Source organism: Opisthocomus hoazin, chromosome 10 (genome assembly GCF_030867145.1).
Source record: "Opisthocomus hoazin isolate bOpiHoa1 chromosome 10, bOpiHoa1.hap1, whole genome shotgun sequence".
Classification (NCBI taxonomy): domain Eukaryota; kingdom Metazoa; phylum Chordata; class Aves; order Opisthocomiformes; family Opisthocomidae; genus Opisthocomus; species Opisthocomus hoazin.
Window position 1 is genome coordinate 23,810,953 of NC_134423.1, and position 19,526 is coordinate 23,830,478.

Here is a 19,526-nt window from a genome sequence, read left to right on the forward strand (position 1 = left end):
AGGGGCAGATACACCAAATCCTTTGTGATCTACAAGGGAGAACCAAACACCTCTCCTTCCCTGTTCCCAGCCAAGTTATCTTTCCCCTCCTCTGTACTCTTTTGGCATTTGTCAAGTATTTCTGAGTAATTTACTCACTAATCTGTCAGTTATTTGGCTTGTTATTTTCCCACTAAGCTGTGGCAAACTGGATGCAACTCACATGGGATCCAGCTGGTATCAGGGCAAGATACACGGCAGGAGCCGGCAGCTCCTTTTGTACCATTCACCTCCAACACCCTTCCTGCAGCCCCAATCCCTCGCCCATCACAAATTTCTGATTAAGTGACACAATGAAAATTTACATCAGTTTATTTTACAAGAAAGCTGTAGAAAAGTGACAGTTCTCCCTCTTTACCTAGCAGAATTGTACCTTCACTGCACAACTCAGCTACCACATGCAGGAGAAGTGCCAGACAGACCAAGCTAGGCCTTGAAGGGATGGAGAGGTGCTGCAATTGAGGTTAGAAAAAACCAACTTTTAGAGTGGTCCTTATTTCCACTGCCATATGCTTGCATCCAGTCTCCTGCCAACACAAGACAGCTCCGGCCCAGCACCAAATATAAGGTCCTTGTTAAAACACGTTGAACAGCTGGGATAATGCAAGGTTTCCCATACTGTTCTGGCTCCAAACTTCAGCTGAGCAGCTTTTTCCGTGAGTAAGTCCTGCTAAGGGGACGCTTCCTGGAAGCCATGATGTGGAACGGAGACAGCTCCTGGTTGGCAGCAATTGGGAAGGCATCGGATTCCTCTTCTACAAAACAGAAAGAATAAATTAAAGCTACAGTCTGCCAAAGTTCACTGGTGACTGCAAGAAGCCAAACACCAACTGGTAACAACAAGAACAGTAAGCTGCACTTCCTACTAAGCTACTCTTTCTTCATTGCTACCTCCCCCCCCTTCCAAACTTCCCAGTTCATGCCAAATTTCTTGGAAGCGTGTGCGACAGAGCCACCGAATACAGAAGCGGCAGATACAGCCGCAGCCTTTCTGCCCAAAGCCCGGTCCCTAGCACAGCATGCTTTTGTTCTCCTCCAGCTGCAGGCGAGCAGAGAGCACACCTAGCCTGCTGGCACCCAGCCTTTCCCCACAGCACGGGTGGGTACCTCGCACACGCGTTCTCCGAGACGGCGGCGTCTGTCCCTGGCACAGCAGTGGAGACCGGGTCAGTGCCAGCAGGCTGCTAGCAGACAGCACGCTCTTCACGGGCGGAGTTGAGCCTGGAGAAGCACAGTGAGACGCTGCAGCAAACTGACAACTCCAGAGAGCTTTCAGGTTAAGTCTCATAGGCAGCCTTTGGTCTACCTCGAAACTTCCATCAGTGCAAGCAATACCTTATCTGAAACAAAATCTAGGCTGGCATAGTGGGTTTCTGGCATCAAGAAAGGTAAATGACAGTCTGGAATTAGCTCTGAGCGTATTTAATTTTCTTAGGTGGTTTAGCAGAAAAGCGCTTCACTCCTATTAACTGAAGAGTAGCTATGTTTAACTCATGTCCTGGAAGAAAACTCTTATAACCATGATGGTCTGTAAATACAAGAACAAGGTCTGTAGTTACAGAAAGTCTCTTACAGGACCAGCTTAAGGCAAAATACTGCTATTATTGCATGCCCTGAATATGGACTAACGCTGCTTTGAAGTTCGCCCACTGTCCTCAGCGATACCTGTCGAGTGAGCAAGACACTGCCCTCTGTACGCAAACCTTCCCTTGCAAGAGGAAACAGACGCTGAAGCTTAATGCTTCAGGGCACGCAAGCACTGCAGACCAACAGCTGCCACAGTTCCTGTAACATGTAATTTCTGGAACAATACCGGATGAAGTGTTTGAAATTCACAAGGCCTTGCTTAGAGCCAAGACAGCCTGTTTCACCAAGGTCAGCTGAATCATCTCTACCCACAGCAAAAGCAAACAGGTAGTTTAAACACCTACCAGTACAGCATTACTGCTAGCAAGGCAATCATTTCTGATACCCAGTTTCAATGGGCCTGCCACCACGAGCAGAGAGAACTGAAGCACTGATAAATGCCAACATCCACAGGACTAACCCCGGAAGGCACCAGTCTACACTGAAGCAGCCAAGCTTTAGCTTTAAGACAGTTCACTTCAGTGCTGGATGCTGGGCAGAAACAGCGAGCGGCATCAACACAACTCGAAATAAATCGCCTGGCCTAATTTCAACACGTATTGCAACAGAAGAGCTATCATTTTCCTCAAGCCACAGTCTGCATTCCACTCTGCACTGCAGTTACCTTACACCACCTTTGTTCACTCTTGAGTTCTATTTACAAGATGGCAGCTGGATGCACCTGTGATCCTCCCTCCCCAAGTTCTCAGACTTTCCTCTTAATTCCTGCAGCCTCCCGCTCCTTCATAGTTCTGATCCCTCTCCGATCATTACTACTCCCTCGATGAACTCTTCACATCTAATCTGCCTCTCCACATAAGTAACTTCCACATCATTTACAACCCACTCTCCCTCTCCACCTCATTCTCGCTCAGATACTCCGACAGAAAACAGTTGTGTTCTTATTTTTGACTACCCCACATTTTTAACCATCTCTGAATTTCAATGGAGCATCACTCACGCCACTTCATTACCTGACAAAAGGAAGACATCATCGTCCCCTACAGAGCTGTGCTGCTCAGGAGTTATGAGCGCACATGCTCCTGGTTTCTCAGGAAGCACAGAGTCCGTTCTTGGCTTGCTTCTGTTGCCATCATCTGTGGAAAAGCCAGTGAGATCCGAGTTGCATCTATCAGTGCAAGATCTCTTGGCATCGTTATTCTCCTCCTTCTCTGGCGATAGATATGTAAAGACCCGCTTCCGAGACTTCAAGTCAAAAGTTCCCATGGCAGAGTCCTCATCAGCCCTAGGTTCAGAGTCACTAGGAGATGCCTGATCCTGGAGCCTGTAAATCCCTTCCAGTTCAAATTCCCCAAGAGCGTTTGTTACTTTGCCGCTGCAGTGCTCCGAGATCTTCACCTGTCCTTCTCTGCCTGCTGACATTGTCTTCTGCTCATCACCATTCTTCTCGCTTTGACCACAGCTAGCGTTAGCAGTGCTGGCTACTGCTCTCTTTCTCCGAGGCCAATCGTTGATAGCATCAGGAGTAGTCTTCCCCTTCTGCTTTGGAGAAGGTGTCCAGGGAACTCCTGCTTCTAAGGGGGAAGGGGAGGTGGCATTAGAGGCACAACTCGTTGGGGTGTATGACTGGCATATGTAGGTCTGTCCTCCACCCTTCCCAGGTGTACTGTGGAAAGAGCGGAAGCAGGATGGTGAAACACAGGCAGCTGCTAGTTTTCCCGGGTGCTTGCTACACCAGGTCATAGCAAGGTCACCAAAGGGGCTTTCTTCTCCCTTGGGCTTGCTGGCACTTGCTTCAGGTTGAACTTCCAACGATGAGCAAGAGCCAATTTTCTTAATGCGAAGTTTGGGCAGGCCTGAAGCTTGCATTTCAAGTTCAACTTCGTAAGTCGGTGGGCTAGCAGAGGGCAGTTTGCAACGACTTTTAGGAGTAGAGAACTTGGCTAGAAGTTGAGGATTTCCCATCCGTGCTGCGGCCTCCCGCTGCCGCCTGTCTGCAGTGCACCGTAAAGAATAGGCAGGAGCAGACTTTGGCATAGGAGGCGAAGTATTCAGGGCAAATTTGGAGTGTCTCTGAAGACTTGGAGCCTTCAGCGGGGTTCTTGGTTCCACGCCATCACTAACTGTTTGAGAACCACTTAGCAAGGACTCGCAGGTGGTGTTTGCACTGGAGTTCCCCTCCTTAACCAATTGCTCACACTCTGTCTCAGCATTCTGTGCATGTACCTGCTCTGCAGCAGAGGGCTTTGGAGACGAATGTTTTTCCAAGTTTTCCAAGTCATCTCTTGGAGAAGACTCTTGAGATGCTACATCCACCTGTTTATTCTTCTCTGATACAGGGGTATTTTCAGTAATTTGGGACTGACAAAGCTGGAGACTTTCTAGAGGAGAGTTATCACCACTATCATGATGATTGTCCTTACTTTTAGAAGGTGTTGCAGATGCAAGTGTGAGGTTCTCTCCTCCAGAATTGGGTTCACATTTGGCCTGCCTGGATGTTTGAAGCAGGGACCTCAGCGAACTGCCAGTAATACCTGGAGATTTTTGAAAAGATCGTTTAGATGCATCAAGTTCCCAGTCAGACTCCACAGCCTGCGCATGGGAAGGAGAGCAGATTGGCACAGCATTCGTGGACCTTTCACGGAGAGGGGAACTGAAGGCAGGGTCTAGCCTCACAGCGAGCTGTGATATTTCTGCACTTGGTGGGCTGGTACATAATTTTGAACCTGGACCTTCAGGTTTCCTGGGAGTGCTTTTAGTTGCTTGAGACAACGGATCTGACTGCACCTGAACTTCCCTTGGGAGGATTTGCCTCCGAGGACCAACTGGAGATGCTAATTTTGAGAGGTACCTCAAGGAACGTCTTGGAGTTTGCAGTTCTACAAAACACCTTTCCTGGATAGCAGAGGGTGAAGAAGCAGCTGGATTTGAATCTGTCAGAGGTAATAACGAGGCATCGAGCACTGCAAACCCTTCATGTTCTGGTATTTGTAAGCCAGCCTCTTTGTAAGGAGGGGAAAGTCTTTCTGCTGGGGAACAATCCTTAGAAGTTTCTTGCAATAAGTGAACCCTCTTACTTTCAATTAACACAGATGGTGACTTGACCCTTTGTACAGGATGAGAAAAGTACTTTCCCAAACACTTGGCTGCAGTCTGCTTAGCAGCTGGACTTTTGACAGGAGTCTTCTCCAGCTTCTGTCGGGTCCTGTGGAGAATGCGAGGTGATCTCCTTGGTAGCGTACTGGCAGAATTCAGTGGCTTCTGGACAGATTTATGAGGTGTTTTTCTAGGATTCTGCAGGGGGGAAAAAAATAAATTAAAGAACCGTGCTTGTTCTATTCCAGCAGTATTACCTATCCCTCTTGATATTTACTTCGAGGTTTAAAACACAAAAAAATATTTAATTAGACTTAACACTAGATTTGCCATGTGTAGGGCTCACTAAACACGAACAGAAAGAGGGGATGGGAAGAAAGAGCGGTAAGTGTTTCTACCTCATAGGCAGTCAGCTCCTCTAGGTGTAAGGAATCTTTTCTTGTTCTCCTTCCAGGCGAAGGCTTCACCGCAGGGCTACATGCGTCAATGACTGCACCAAAGAAAAACCTCTTGGGAGTCTGGACAGTGGGGGTCTCTGAATGCCGCTTAATGCCTATAAAGTGGAACAGTACAATTCAGCTAACACCAAGTAACCTGCCATGAATAATTGTCTCAATCACTTCAGATGTGTGGACAAGTAGTGTACAAAGCCTGTAGCCCTGGCATGTTCTTTTCTAGCCAAATATTAAAGCTTCACCAGAATTACTGTTACTTCCCAATATGAAACTAATATCCATCTGGAGAGAGAATGCCCTGGCAGAAAAAAAAAAAAAAAAAGTACAAAATAGCTCAGGCTCTTGTTCTATTTATAGCTTGTAGCTTAAGAAAGTTCTGGTTCATGACTAAGGATTCTGGTAAGTGAACTAAATGTCACCACTTATAGAATCACAGAATGGTAGGGTTTGGAAGGGACCTCTGTGGGTCGTCTAGTCCAACCCTGCTGCCGAAGCAGGGTCACCTACAGCAGGCTGCACAGGACCTTGTCCAGGCGGGTCTTGAATATCTCCAGAGAAGGAGACTCCACAACCTCCCTGGGCAGCCTGGTCCAGGGCTCCGTCACCCTCAGAGGGAAGAAGTTCTTCCTCACGTTCAGACGGAACTTCCTCTGCTTCAGTTTGTGCCCATTGCCCCTTGTCCTGTTGCTGGGCACCACTGAAAAGAGTTTGGCCCCATCCTCCTGACACCCACCCTTGACATATTTATAAGCATTTATAAGGTCCCCTCTCAGCCTTCTCTTCTTCAGGCTGAACAAGCCCAGCTCCCTCAGCCTCTCCTCGTAGGAGAGATGTTCCAGTCCCCTCACCATCCTCGTAGCCCTCCGCTGGACTCTCTCCAGTAGCTCCTCATCTTTCTTGAACTGGGGAGCCCAGAACTGGACAGAGTACTCCAGATGGGGCCTCACTAGGGCAGAGTAGAGGGGGAGGAGAACCTCCCTCGACCTGCTGGCCACACTCCTCCTAATGCATCCCAGGATGCCATTGGCCTTCTTGGCAGCCAGGGCACACTGCTGGCTCATGGTCAACCTGTCGTCCACCAGGACACCCAGGTCCCTCTCTGCAGAGCTGCTCTCCAGCAGGTCCACCCCAAGCCTCTACTGATGCATGAGGTTGTTCCTCCCCAGGTGCAGGACCCTGCATTTGCCTTTGTTGAACCTCATCAGGTTCCTCTCTGCCCAACTTTCCAGCCTGTCCAGGTCATGCTGAAATATATTATATATATAATATTATAGCTGATAATCCTACAGAGAAAGCCAGCAAAGAAGATCCCATCAGTCATTGCTTTATGCTGCCACAGAGTAGGCTGAAAGCAAGCTTTAGGATTTCTGTCCCACACTTTACAGAGATTTCACTGCATTTAAGGGATGCAGACTGACAATCAATGGTATTCTATTAGGAAGCCAGTCAGGCCAGTCTAAGTTGGCTGTGTACTCATCATAGAAATAGCTGCCTTACCATCCTCCAAATTCAGATTTCCAATTCAAAAATAATTACTGGGGATGAATGTCTGTCTACAGAAAATATTACATGATAGCACTTAGCTTCTTACAGTCTCTTACAGAGCCAAATCAAACCAAACCAAACTCAGAGCTATCCATGCCAGCTTTTCAGATCAGCGGTATCATCCTGCTCAAATGCCATTCAGTACCTTCTACATCCTGCAGTGTACAGCTCTCCTCTTCTTGTGCCCGACGGACTCGCTGGGAATTTTGTGAGCTGGGCTGTGTAGTGGAAGAGAAAACACCAGAGCAGGTCCTATTCAAAGACAGCTGTTTGATGCGTGGGCTTCTTCTCAAACCTGCTTCTGAAAAGGTAAGAATATTGGAGGTTGAGCCTTTTTTCTCCCTCAGCAATGGGGACATCTTGAGGAAGAGTCTGTAAAAGAACACACTCTAAGACAAAACTTCCATACAGCTAATTGTCTCTTACAGGTAGGCAAGCGTGCAAAGAAAAAAGCTTCAGCTTTTCGGGGGATTTGGAATATTAATGCATACCTATCTCCTTCCAAGTCATGATGCCCCCCTCTCGAAGTCATGATTACTCTCATCTCTCCAGCAATTATAAGGAAAGGAATGCTAGAAAAGCCACGTTACATTCAAGTTACATCCACATTAAATGATTAGTTATTTCTCCTGTCTCTTTTTACTAGCGATTTCATCTTCATCCTTGCCCAACCATACTGTTTTCTTCTTCCTTCTTGGGGATAAGAAACAGCAGTAGCCAACATAACAGAGACACTCCAAAGAGCGGGGTGGCTGTTACAGTAGAGGGGTCACAGCACAACATGTTAAAGTTACAATTAAAAAAAGCCCTGCACGTGCTGGTTTGACAGTAATTAAAGCAGCTCTGAATTTTGTTCACCCTCAAAGTCCTTCATGTATTTTCATTTAAAAGAGTTACTATTTACCCTTCCTTCTTAACTTCTACTAAACGGGCTTGTCAAAGCAGTGAGCAGCAAGTGGTTCTATCAGAGGAGGCTGTGCTCCAACAACAGAATACAATACCTTTGTATTGACTATTCATGAATTACCTAAATTGAAGCATGCTCATCTTAGAAGCACGCAGCAAACCCACCTCTAATCAAAAATCAGTGCTCACCATTTATGGCCTTCTCTGGAGACTCTTCTACAACACCGGTGTCACAACCTGGATCAGAAGACCTTGAGAAACAGCAGACATTTTGGACTTTGCATACTGTTCACTTAGAAAAACAGACCTTAACACACAGAGTGAAAAGCAGTACTCTGTTCTACAACGAGATACTGCTTTGTGGGCTACTCCAAGTGAGCCATTAGCGAGCACTTTGCCTCCTGTTAACATCGGACTGAGTACAGGTGACTGTCTAGCTGTTTAGGGAACAGTTCCACATGGAAGTAAATACTAAATTACAGCCTGGAGTCCACAAAATACAGCACAGGCCTTTTCTTTAGAAGCCTTCGAAACAGCAACTGAACCTAAACAGAAGTTATCTGCAGGAATTAAAACACCCTGACTTACACGATGAAGCAAGCAGTATTTCTCCCCACTGAGACAACAAGACTTAGCCTCCACTGGTTCTCTTGCTGCCTTAGGTGAAGATGACACTTTGACTGCAAAGAAGATACGTGGTTCTTGTGCTCACAGCCATTAATTAGACATCCAATACTTACTGATGAAATTCAGAAAGAGCTTACTCACCGGCCTTTGATCTGCTTATGTAGTAGTCTCCTGGAGACCTGCTTATGTAGCGGGGTTTCTGCAACTCTCTTGGTCAATAACTTGCGATGATCTGAAAATCAAGCAAGAGCTGTAACATCACATAGTTATAAAGCAGTTCAGACAAATAAATAGTTTTGTCTAGGCCTCAGTTTAAGAATGACAGACAATACAGAATCATTGTGCATCAGTCTCCCAGCACTCATAAGCTATCATCATTTCAGAGTCCAGCATCTACACTTCCTTCCCACTCCCTCAATATTACTAATAGCACTGACTGTGTCAGACATAATTAATCAAAGTTACCTCAGTAGGTTATCTTTCACAGACAGCTTTTAAACCAAGCATTTTTAACATTGGTTTTCCTTATAAAAGGATATATAAATAAAAATTATAGAACAGAGAGTTCAGTAAAAAATAGCTTTCAGTTTCAATACCATCTTATTCACCCTCCCAACACCACAGCACCAATCTAAAATATTTTCTCCTTCATTAAAAACATGCCATAATAGTTTCACAGAACTGAGGAAACAATAGCAGTTTTAGCAAAAGCTCTTCCAAAACAATCTTACATGTGCAAGTCATGTCCTACCTTTAGTGCCTTCATCAGTACATTTGTATCTTAAGCCTTCCACAGCAGATACTGACTGGCTTCTAGGCATCTTCTTCATAGACCTTTTCGATGGTGAAAGTATCTCTTCATTGAAGAGGTTCCTCCTTACCTTTGTAACCTCTGTGAGGCAAGACAAAGCAAGAAATTAAGAGATAAAAGGAAAAAAGAAAAAAAATTCACAGGAAGATTATCTTGTCAGGGCACTAGAGATGAGAATCTCACACACCAGCATAGAAAAACAACTTCTTAGAGTTGAAAATCTGTTTTTCTGCTACTGGAGCATGTCCTCCTCCAAATCCATCCTGGACTTCTCTTACAAATTTGCATTATTTGCATTATTCCACCAATATGCTACAAGCAGATGCCACAGCAGAAAAAGCAGCCAGTCAGTGTCCCAGCTGGAGCAACATTAAGTGAGCTACAAAATCTCAAATGAAGCACATGTTGGTTCAGAGAATGCATGTGGGATTAAATTTTATCAAGTACTTTGTGGAAAGATATCCTGTTTCCAGATACAGGAGCTCACCCTTGTCCTCATTTTCTTTTCAGAACAGAGAAGACGGAAATAATTGCAAGATTCAAGGAAGAAGGAAGAGTTTTCTTCTCAGGATGCATGATTTAAGTTTTCTGCATGTAAGCACACACAGAAGACAGCGATTATTTCTTCCTCAAAGTTTTTGCAGAATTCAGCAAAACTTCCTTCAGATTTCCAGCATGCTTCAGCACAATTTCATCACTACCCACTAAAATTTACAGGGAGAACATGTGCTGAAGATGCACCTTTCCATGGAAAAGCTAGAAGTCAATATACCTTGCACTGCTTCTTTCTGCAACAAAGGCATCTGCTGGGACTTCTCAGTGGCAAAGTAAGAACGCAAGGTCTCCTGAAACAATAAAGAAATTAGCCTCACCAGCAGTTTAATGTTACGTTTAACTATTATGAATATTCCCTGTAAGCTCTGAACCTCACATTATTTCAATTTATCATTCAAAATTATTTTGGTCTCTGTACAGCTGATACAGGGCATACTTACTAAGTGAATAAAGACCAAGAGTTTTTGCACTCAAGTGTCACTTCACAATGTTGCTGCACCCCTGCAGAAGCAACCCACACACAATCCTTTTGGAAGTTTTACCTTTCTGATGGGATTCTTGGCTATCTTGGGAATCTCAATTTGACGCAAGTTCTGTGGTGCTTCTGTCATGCTCCTGTGTCTGGCTAACACATTATTCCTTTAGAAAGTATGCAAAGATTAAGTCAAAATAAGATCAGAAGCACAGTCATCAACCTAATGACAATCAAACTTAGGTTTGACTCTAGAGATAGGAAGTCTTACCTAAATTCAAATTGCATCGGTACCTCACTTACGTTACAACACTGAAAGATCATTTTCAATATAAATAGCTATACTTAACTTTAAGGTTGGTATTGAAACTCATTTCACAATTCGCTATTGAGGCTCCTCAACAAACGTCTACAGTAAATCACAGTTTTAACTTCAACAATATAGGGTCACCTACTGCACAGAAGAACATCCCCTTCCTCTCATGAAAGACATTCCTGAACTCTACTTTTGCATAAGATACACATACAGAATCAAGATCACACTTTCATATAGCCAACAACGGCAAGTCAAAATGACAAATGGGAGCCCTTGATATTTCTCTTGGGTTTGCAGAGCTATCAGTCAGCTTGCCCCAACTAGCCATCCAGCAACAGAAACAAAGATGACTGAGCTGTAGTTTAGGTAACTCCTCATCCCCAGCCCAGGCTGCAACAAGCTGCCTCCTATATGGAATTATTACCTTCTCTTTTTGGCAGATCTGGTGCGCAGCTCCTCCAGCTGATCACCCTCAGTGCGTAGGCAAGCAGTGCTGGGAGTTAAGGCAGATGATAAAGATGGTGGAAGGCTTGGAGATTTGCTATCCAGAGTCACAGAGTCATCACTGAAGAAGTCTGGAGGCAGAACAGATGCCAGCTTCGGGGGTATTTGTGTACCGAGGCCGTAGTAAATATCTCCAAGGGTCTTTGGTATAGAATTCATATACCTAGAGCAGAGAGAACTCACATCAAACACAACCCCCCACAAAACTGTCAGTGCTTCTATCCCAAGGTTTGAACTAAATCTTTGTTCTTAATTGTCAATTAAAAAACAACTGAAAATCAACTGTTTTTTTCATTAATTTACTTGCTTATCAGCTATTTCTTTAATCAAGATATAAGCATCACAAACAGAACATGTCTAAACTTCTGAAAATCACAAGGATGCAGTAAATCAAAGCTGTAGATTACTGTTTACTCAAAGAAGACAGCCAACCAAAACCACAGTCCCCCCTAAACACTTAAGTCATGCTAAAGAACTCACAATTCTAATATTTCCTCTAGAAACTTTGTGAGATACCCTGGGTCTTCAGTCAGGCATAAAATGCGCAGCATATCTGTCATCTGGAAGAGAAAGTCAGGTGGGAAAATGGATTAAGTCGTGACAGTTGCAACACCAGATTTTTTTTAACAAGGAGCATAAAGCGTTACAGTAAAATCAAGACAAAACTACAGGTTCCAGGACTGCATTTCTAGTGCCACCCAGAAACACATCCTGATCTATAATTTACTTACCTCTTCTAACAACTGCTCCATTTCGTCAGTGTTGCTTTGCAGCGAAGGGCACTGAAGACATAACTCAAGGCGCAAAAATACTTGAAGTCGGCACCTAAGAAAACAAGTAATCATTCACTGCTTTTCTTCTGGTGGAAATACCATATTTACTGCAAAAGGTATGCTCAAAAACGCAATGGGAAGGGAAGCGGCTCCTTTTGACAGCATAATTTGGTTGCGTTTCATTTCGGTGGCAGGGGAAATGTCTCGTTTCAGAGATAGGCTGCAATGCTCATCACACAGCGTATGAGTATCTGCATTTAATGAAATGTTTTTACTGCGACCAGATATTCTCCTTGGAATATTTACACCCAGTAAATACTTTTCCACTTGTACAAAAGAACCACTATTAAAAATTGCTAACCAACTCCACAGAATCTTAAAATTTCAAGTAAATACAATGTCTCATACTCTCTGACTTTGGTCTCCTTCTGCAAGCCATGCTGTTGTCTGAGCATTTTGCTGGTCTTCAGAAGATTGCTTCTGACTCTTTCCACACAGGCCACCTGCAGAGACATATAATTACAGCAAAAACTTCCAGTCTGTTCCCTGTCTGCAGGACAGGATTTTCCCCCCTCCTCTCTTGATCCGTTCTTTTGGGAGTCGCTCAATTTTTTTCTTCTCCTTCAAGGAAAGGCATTCTCTTTTGCAGTAGCAAAGTCACAATGACGTGAGACACAGAACTCGAAATCACAGAGACGGTCGCTTGCTTGCAGCTTCACGCCTTATTCGGTAACTATGGATTTGTCTTTCACAGTAACTTTTTTCAATTATTCACAAGTTTACCAATTTTGGTTTCAGTGAGTTAAGTTTATAAATAGTGTTAAAGATGGTAAACCTTGAACTACTCCTTCTTCCCGCAAATGTAGTAGGCCTAAATTTGCCATGTAAAGCAAAACCAGAAGATGTACCTTTTTTAAAATATGGTTTGCAAGAATGTATTTTTTAAAATACCATCTTTCAGTAAGTGAAATTAGAATCCAGAATGAGGTCAACGTAAAGGACAGAGACATCTGTTGCAGCCTTCAGCAAAGGTGTAAACTGAAAACTGAACTGGATTTTCCTACATTCTTTACAACTCCCTACAGCTTTTCACTATCGAGCCGGCACAGATAGTAGTTAGTAATTGTGTTTTTGACTATGTGCAGCTGTGCATAAAAACTTCAGGTAAGGTGAAGGAAAGGTAGCCTGAAACAGTAACAACTTTAATTTCCAGATCAGTGACAACCCTGCCCACATGCTCTTACCTACCTCTTTCTCTTTGGTATCCTGTACTTTCAAGAACCTTTTAATGGCCATGATCATTTTCTGGGCACACACAGATGAAAGAACTCCCTCAGCAACAGCCTTCTGGTAGCTTGCCATTAAATGGGACTGCAGTTCCTCCTCAGTTTTTAAGTCTGCAAGGGAAACATAGGCACATTATTATATTCTTAATTATAATAATAATAATTAATAACATAATTATGTGTTATAATAATTATATATATTATTAATGTAGGCACATTCAATAAAAGCCTGTTCACCACACCTTACTGATAAAACACTCATTCCAGCTGAAGAGGGGAACAGAGGGGGTCATCAGAAGAGTTTTTCTCCAACCAAGATGCATCCAGACCACAGAACGCTAACAGAAGCAATCCCAGGTCCAGAACGACGACAAATGGTAAGCTTAGTTCTGAGTAGACCAGCAAGCTTTCAGGTTACTGTAGCGGTCAAGAAATTCCCTCTGCTTCTGCATAATTAGTAAATAGGGTGCTTCCCTCTACTTCTTTTGGTTAAAGAAAAAAAATAGTTTCTTATTCCTTTTTTCAGATGGAGACAAGGCAGGAAATTAACCCCAGGAGTAGTTGTAACACTAGATTGTAAATACTGATAGAAGCTAACTGCGAGAAGGGTTGAAAAACATAATCACTCTATGCCAAGGTGAAGATACAGAAACCCAAACATTGATCTGCTCCCTAGCACCCAATTCTCCCTTATTATCCTTCCCTCTCCCTTCCATAAGAGTCCCATATGACCTCCTGCAACCATCACGACTGATAACACACACCTATTGATATTTTAAGTGCCTTTTCCTTTTCTTCCACCTTTTCATCCAATCTTTTCACTGAAAGCTTCTGTGGAACCTTCTCATTCACTGCTGGTGACACACCATCAGGTTGAAACTTCTGAGCTTTTACATTCAGTCTCGCTACGTTGAGCATCTGCAGGGACCTGGACATGGTCTTCATCTTCTGCCTCACTGGAGTTCGGGGAACCCCACCTGCAACACCACAAAAAAGAAGTTCTACCGTCAGACACACTGGGTCAGGAACTCCATGCAAGCCAGAGCACAATACTGAATTCTGTGCTACTGTCAAGCGAGATTAGTAATCTTCTAGTGGAAAACATAGTCCAAAAAGTTTGTATTTATCCATGAAATAAATGTAGAGGCAGCTACTTCTCTAACTAAAAAGCAGGCGAAAACTGTTGCTCTGCATAAGAACTTATATAGGTATAATGAGAAGTTACACATATAGGAAGCAATGTTATGTCAACAGAAATAGAAACAGCTGACAGAGCAAGACTTAGGAATACATCAGGTCAGGGTACAATCAACTGTGTTTAGTGTACTGAAATGCAATGATTAAACTCTTCTAGGAGAAAGTGTTTTATTTCTCCAAATCAGAACAAAGGTGAGAGGCTGCAATATTTACTAGTAGTCCCTATTTCAAAAACTAGAGAAACTGCAGAACTCCACATGCTGCTTTTCAACAGTTTTGTCAGTCACTTCACAGCCTTGAATTAGAGTCATTTGGGTTGCACTAAAGGATAATCTTAATATGTAAATGATGCTGTCTCTAAATAAAATAGAAGTCTAAAGCATGCCACTACTCAGGAGAGTACGGATCTTGAGGGTTCATGCATTAATAAGGCCTGCTGAGAAGTCTTTTATCATCTTTAATTGACAGCATGCACCTATAATCATAAAGTATACATACGCCTTTTTCTGTTATTTCCTGGTCCAGCTGCAGCAGATGTTTCACTGAATTTTCTCTGGTACAGCTCAGACAGACTTTCCGAGAGTTCCATTTCAGATTGGTCTGTGTTATCCTTCCAGTTAGCACAAGGAACCTGCAGGAGCCTATTCAAAAGAGCCATTCAATACAGTTATAAAAAAAAAAAAAAAAAAAAAGAGAGTGGGAGGCATATCCCTTGTTTCCAGTGGACAGGAACCAGGTTTTTCTAGGTGCCAGTCCACAGCAATATAGTGCACATAACACACACTAGTACTCTTCCAATGCCTGCTCCCCAAAAATCTTAAGACACACAAAAAAAAATCACCCTCTTAAAAGGGTCACACCAAGCTGGAAACAAGCAGAACAAGAGTTGCCTGATATACGGTGGATATGCCTCTGACCCGTGCCAGAAAACTACACAAGCAGCTTTCAGCTAAGCTATCCAGCGTGAGGCTTTTCTGTTTGTTTCACTCAGCAAGCTCTTTGAAGAAAGCAGGCTTATCCACTCCTGCTGAATACCAACTGTGATAACACAACCCCTGTCTGCAGGATCTTGCAGTGGATCTCATCACAACACAAGAGCAGCTGAGGTCTGCCATTTCCCCGAGTAGCTTAGGTCATTTTCAGTCACCCATATCACTCCTGAAATTGTCAAGATCTTAGCCATGCAAACTGCTACTCAGACACCCTGTTCCCAGTTCCTTTTGTCTATACACCAGGACACAATGAAACAAAAGCAAAAGTAAATTGAATACAGAAATAAAAGCACTGAGTGTTTAATTCTAGAACTCCGAGCAAGCTACAGCCATACTCCCTTAACAGGAAGCAGAAATCCTTGATTGTTACTCAGAGACATGTTTCAGAAAAATACCTGAATGACTCCATCAGATCTGAGCTGGCGCCACAAGCATTCGACGCAGGATACCATGCCTCAAGCACTGAAGGATGCCAGCTCCCGGCGTGGGACAGTTCCCGCTGGACCCACTCTGGCATAGGAGTTTCTTCTCCTGTGAGCAGACACACCAAAAAAAATTGGAAGGAAACTAAATGAAGTGGCAGAAGGTCCCAGGCTTCACAGAGGCTCTAAAGCAGAGGTTTCCAAACCTTTGCTCCTGGAGGGACAACGTAATAGCCAATACATCAGGCAGAGAGACTCATAAAATTTACTCTAACATAAAACTTGTGAGCTAAAAGCAGCCTCCTTGCAGCCACACCCAAAGGCTTTACTGGCCAGGGATGGTCTATGTGACACATTTTAGGAAACCTCACTCTAAAAAACCTGTCCCCAGGCACAAGTAGCTGTGCTTTATCTACAGGCTACAGCAACTACTGCTCTGCCAACAGAACAGAAAGGTACACCAGTGAAGATTTCTGCATCACGTCACAAGGCCCAAGACACAGAAGACAAGACAAAATGAACAACCCCCCAAAATGAGAGACTCCTCACTGAGGAAATCATTAACTTTAGATTCTTCCACTCCAAACCAGATCTAGAGATGATCAAAATATGGCAAGTTTTGCATCTCCTGACACCTACCTATACTGGCCAGAGAATCTTCCACTGATGTGTCAATTTTACTCAACACACTATTCACAATATCTGGGAGGTGAAGAGCATGGTCTTGGGAAGAGGTCTCCACTACAGCTCCTTCAAGGTTGCATCGCTGAGCTTCAGCAGTCTTCTCGGTACGGAGTAAAGTCAGAACTGCAGTAGTCTCAGAAAGTGGTGATAAAACAGCAGTGCAGGGGCACGAAGTTTTAGATAGAGATACTTCAGCCACCTATATTTAAAAAAAAGTTGACATTATCGAGAAACACAGAGACCTAAGGAGCACAGATACTTTACAAACAGGTTATAGATTTATGTGATCTCCTAAAGAATGTTCTGAATTTAGCTCCAAATGAGCAATTTGCAGTGCAACAAATACCACTGTTATTGCCTTCAGAACATGATACACCGTCACCCCTTTTGTCACAGCTCTTTTCAGAATAGATATAAGTTCAAGGCAAAGAGAAAGACTTACCATGTGCAGTTCTTCAGTCACTAGACTCCTTAACAGCTGATGAAACAGCGACCTGTTACGTTCTGCCTGCTCAGCCTGTGAGCTCTGCAGTATCCAGCTCTCTGTGAGGAAGTGGCCAGCCTGCACCAAGCTCCAACCCGTCAAGCTGCCTTTCAGGAAGATGCTAACAGGACAATGCAGTTGTCTTTGGCTCATGGCGAGCGGTTCCAGGATTACAGCACAGCTTTCCTGCTTCTCTTCTCCTGTGCAAGGATAAGATAAAGCAAAAGTCCTAAGGCAAGTAAAATGGGTTTTTCATCTAGATGAAGAGACAGCTTCAAGACAAAAAAGGTAAGTTCTGAGATTAAACTGAGAACAGCTCTACAGCAAGCATAGTGCAGAACCGACCTCCTCCCCAAGTTCTCAAGAAGGAGCTGAGTGTATGAAAAGACCACTAAAGAAAGACCCAAGGGGCACTGCATGTTGCTTTAAAACTAATCTGTTTTCTTTTGAAGGGGCTTTTTATTTGGCTTCTTAGTTTAGCTAAATTGAAGCCGAGACAAAGCATGCATAAGGAAAAGGTGTACACCTATATGAGGCAGGACCAGCAAAGAGCTCTTCATGCATCCAAACTTCTGGATGCACGGAAAACTGAAGAGACTAAATCAGAAATAGGGACTAATAGCTCTTATGTCAGAGGAACCAGAGCACATGCAGGACTTCTTTTTTAAACATAGGCTCTTAAGCATCTGAAGTTATTCTACGTATACTGTTCGCAAGGGAAGCTCATCAAGGACCCTGAATGAGAGATCACAGTTATTACTATGCACAGCTATCTTCTTTTTCTTTTTTTATTACCAGGCATGCTGAGAAACAACGTCCCTTCTTGCTGGGGGAATACTGCTTGAAATACAGAGGGCTTCGAGAACAAGCAGTTCAAAGTCGCGTCTAACGGCAGAAGCATGGTCCAAGGCACAGTCTGTAGCAGTGGGTAACTTGAGTCTCCAAGAAAGCCACGAGCAAGATCTGCCCTGTGGTGACTCAAACACTGCACTAAGGTTTCAGCCGACAAAATGGTGCCTCCCATCTGACGGATCAGTTCAAACATTGTCCAGTATCCAACATGATCTGGGGACTCGATCAGCTGAAATAAAGCAACAGTGAGGTAAGTTAACGCTGGCAGTAAGATAATTTCCCTCCCAACAAATAAAGATTGCGTGTTTTTAAAAAAAACTGGCATAAGAAACACATGCAGAGCATGTTAACGCAGCACTTTCTAAGTGTTTTTATGGAGTTTATTAACTTTATCAGGAACCCAATAAAAAAAAATATTCCCACTCAAGAGGTAGCCGATATTTTCAAGTACATACCTAGACTCCTGAGCTATCAGGCTGCTTATGTGAAATTCTGAATAGCTGTAACTCACACCCAGCTCAAAGCACAAGACAACTCATCAGTAAACGCTGTACAGTTAACTCAGTCGCAGACAGATCTCCGTCTCCACGGGGACGGCTGCCGCCCCAGTTTGCTGTCTGTCGCTGAACAAGACTGCGCAGCAGTAACTGAAGACCTTTCCCTACCACTCAAAGGGCACAGCACAAAACTGCTCTCCCTCCTCATGCGGGAGGGCAGGGCAGGAGATGGCCCGCTGGCACTCACAGGTGCGAGCTGGGTGGCGTGACCTTGTTACCTGGGACCACTCGGCAGTGTCCACCCAGAACAGCGTGATCTTCTGGGCCGCAATCAGCTCCTGGACGCTCTTGGGCAGGAGTTTCTCCGCCAGCTCCTGAGCCGTGGGCAGCTCCCGAGGGGACGAGGCAGCGTCGCTCCCCGACACGAACCGCCGCAGCTCCCTCCGCGAGTGGGGGCAAGGGGAGAAGAGGAAGACGGCATTCACAAAGCCCTCGGGGGGGGCCTGGCTCTCCGGGGCCTCTCCGGCGGCCAGCCCCGTCCTCCGGCTCCTGCGGAGCGGCTTGGCGGGGGACGCGATCTCCGGGCGGTCCCACTGGAAGTCAAGGAGCGTCTCCTTCAGGCCGCTGTGGGTGAGGGCGGCGCGGGGTGCCGGACCGGGCAGGCCGGCGGCGGGTCCCCGCGCCCCGAACCGCTCCTCCAGCTCCTCCTCGAAACGGGCCCAGGCGCGGGGACCCGGCGGGCGGAAGCCGCCGCCCCGCGAGGCCCCACCGCGGCCTCCGAGGGAGTCGAAGAACCTGAAGGCCCAGCGGAGGCGGGGCAGGCCGAAGCGGCAGCCCAGGTGGGTGAGGAGCCGCAGGGCGCCGCGCTGGAGCCGCGCCCGCCGCCCCGGGCTGGCCGCGTCCAGCAGGAACACCACGCTGTGGGAGCACGCCATGGCGCCCGCCACCGCACCGCGGCCCAGCGCCCACCGGCCCCCTCAGGCCGCGCCCGCCGCCATCGCCCGGTACAACTCCTGGCGCCCTCGCCTCACGCGGCCTCATTGGCTGACGCCGAGCGCCCGCCCACTGACCCCCGTTCCTCGCTTCCCATTGGGCCGCGGCTGTGTGGTGCGCCTGCGCGATGCGGCGCCCACGCTGGAGGCGGGCGGGGGACCGCAGGGAGGAGCGGCGCCGGGCCGTTCGAGCGGCTCTCTCCGCTGATTGGCTAGCCGCGGCGTGCGTAAGGGGCAGCGCGCCATTCCATTGGCGAGAGATCATGACGACAGCGGGGGGTGGGCGAGGCCAGCGCCCGGAGCGAGCCGATTGGCCGCCCTCCCAGATTTAAAATTTAAAGCCAGCTGGGCGCGCCGGGCGGTGACGCCACAGCTTTCTTCTCCCTTAATTGGGCGCGAAGGCGGTGACGCCGCGATGATGTCAGCGCCGTGAT

General features: G+C 45.6%; 1 protein-coding gene across 1 annotated transcript; it reads right to left on the reverse strand.

Annotated features, from left to right (window-relative positions):
• Window positions 1-98: 98 nt before the first annotated feature.
• TICRR (TOPBP1 interacting checkpoint and replication regulator) lies at window positions 99-19,063 on the reverse strand. The gene is made up of 22 exons (XM_075431364.1): window positions 18,379-19,063; window positions 17,547-17,832; window positions 16,710-16,951; window positions 16,223-16,466; window positions 15,557-15,692; window positions 14,668-14,810; window positions 13,737-13,949; window positions 12,935-13,083; window positions 12,095-12,189; window positions 11,645-11,738; window positions 11,394-11,473; window positions 10,834-11,076; window positions 10,164-10,260; window positions 9,839-9,911; window positions 9,007-9,147; window positions 8,397-8,487; window positions 7,818-7,879; window positions 6,868-7,023; window positions 5,121-5,275; window positions 2,640-4,920; window positions 1,147-1,260; window positions 99-794 (listed from the first exon to the last, which is right to left on the reverse strand). The coding sequence occupies exons 1-22, from the start codon at window positions 19,033-19,035 to the stop codon at window positions 676-678; spliced, it is 5,871 nt and encodes a 1,956-aa protein (XP_075287479.1). The 5' UTR covers window positions 19,036-19,063; the 3' UTR covers window positions 99-675.
• Between the last annotated feature and the right edge of the window lie 463 nt (window positions 19,064-19,526).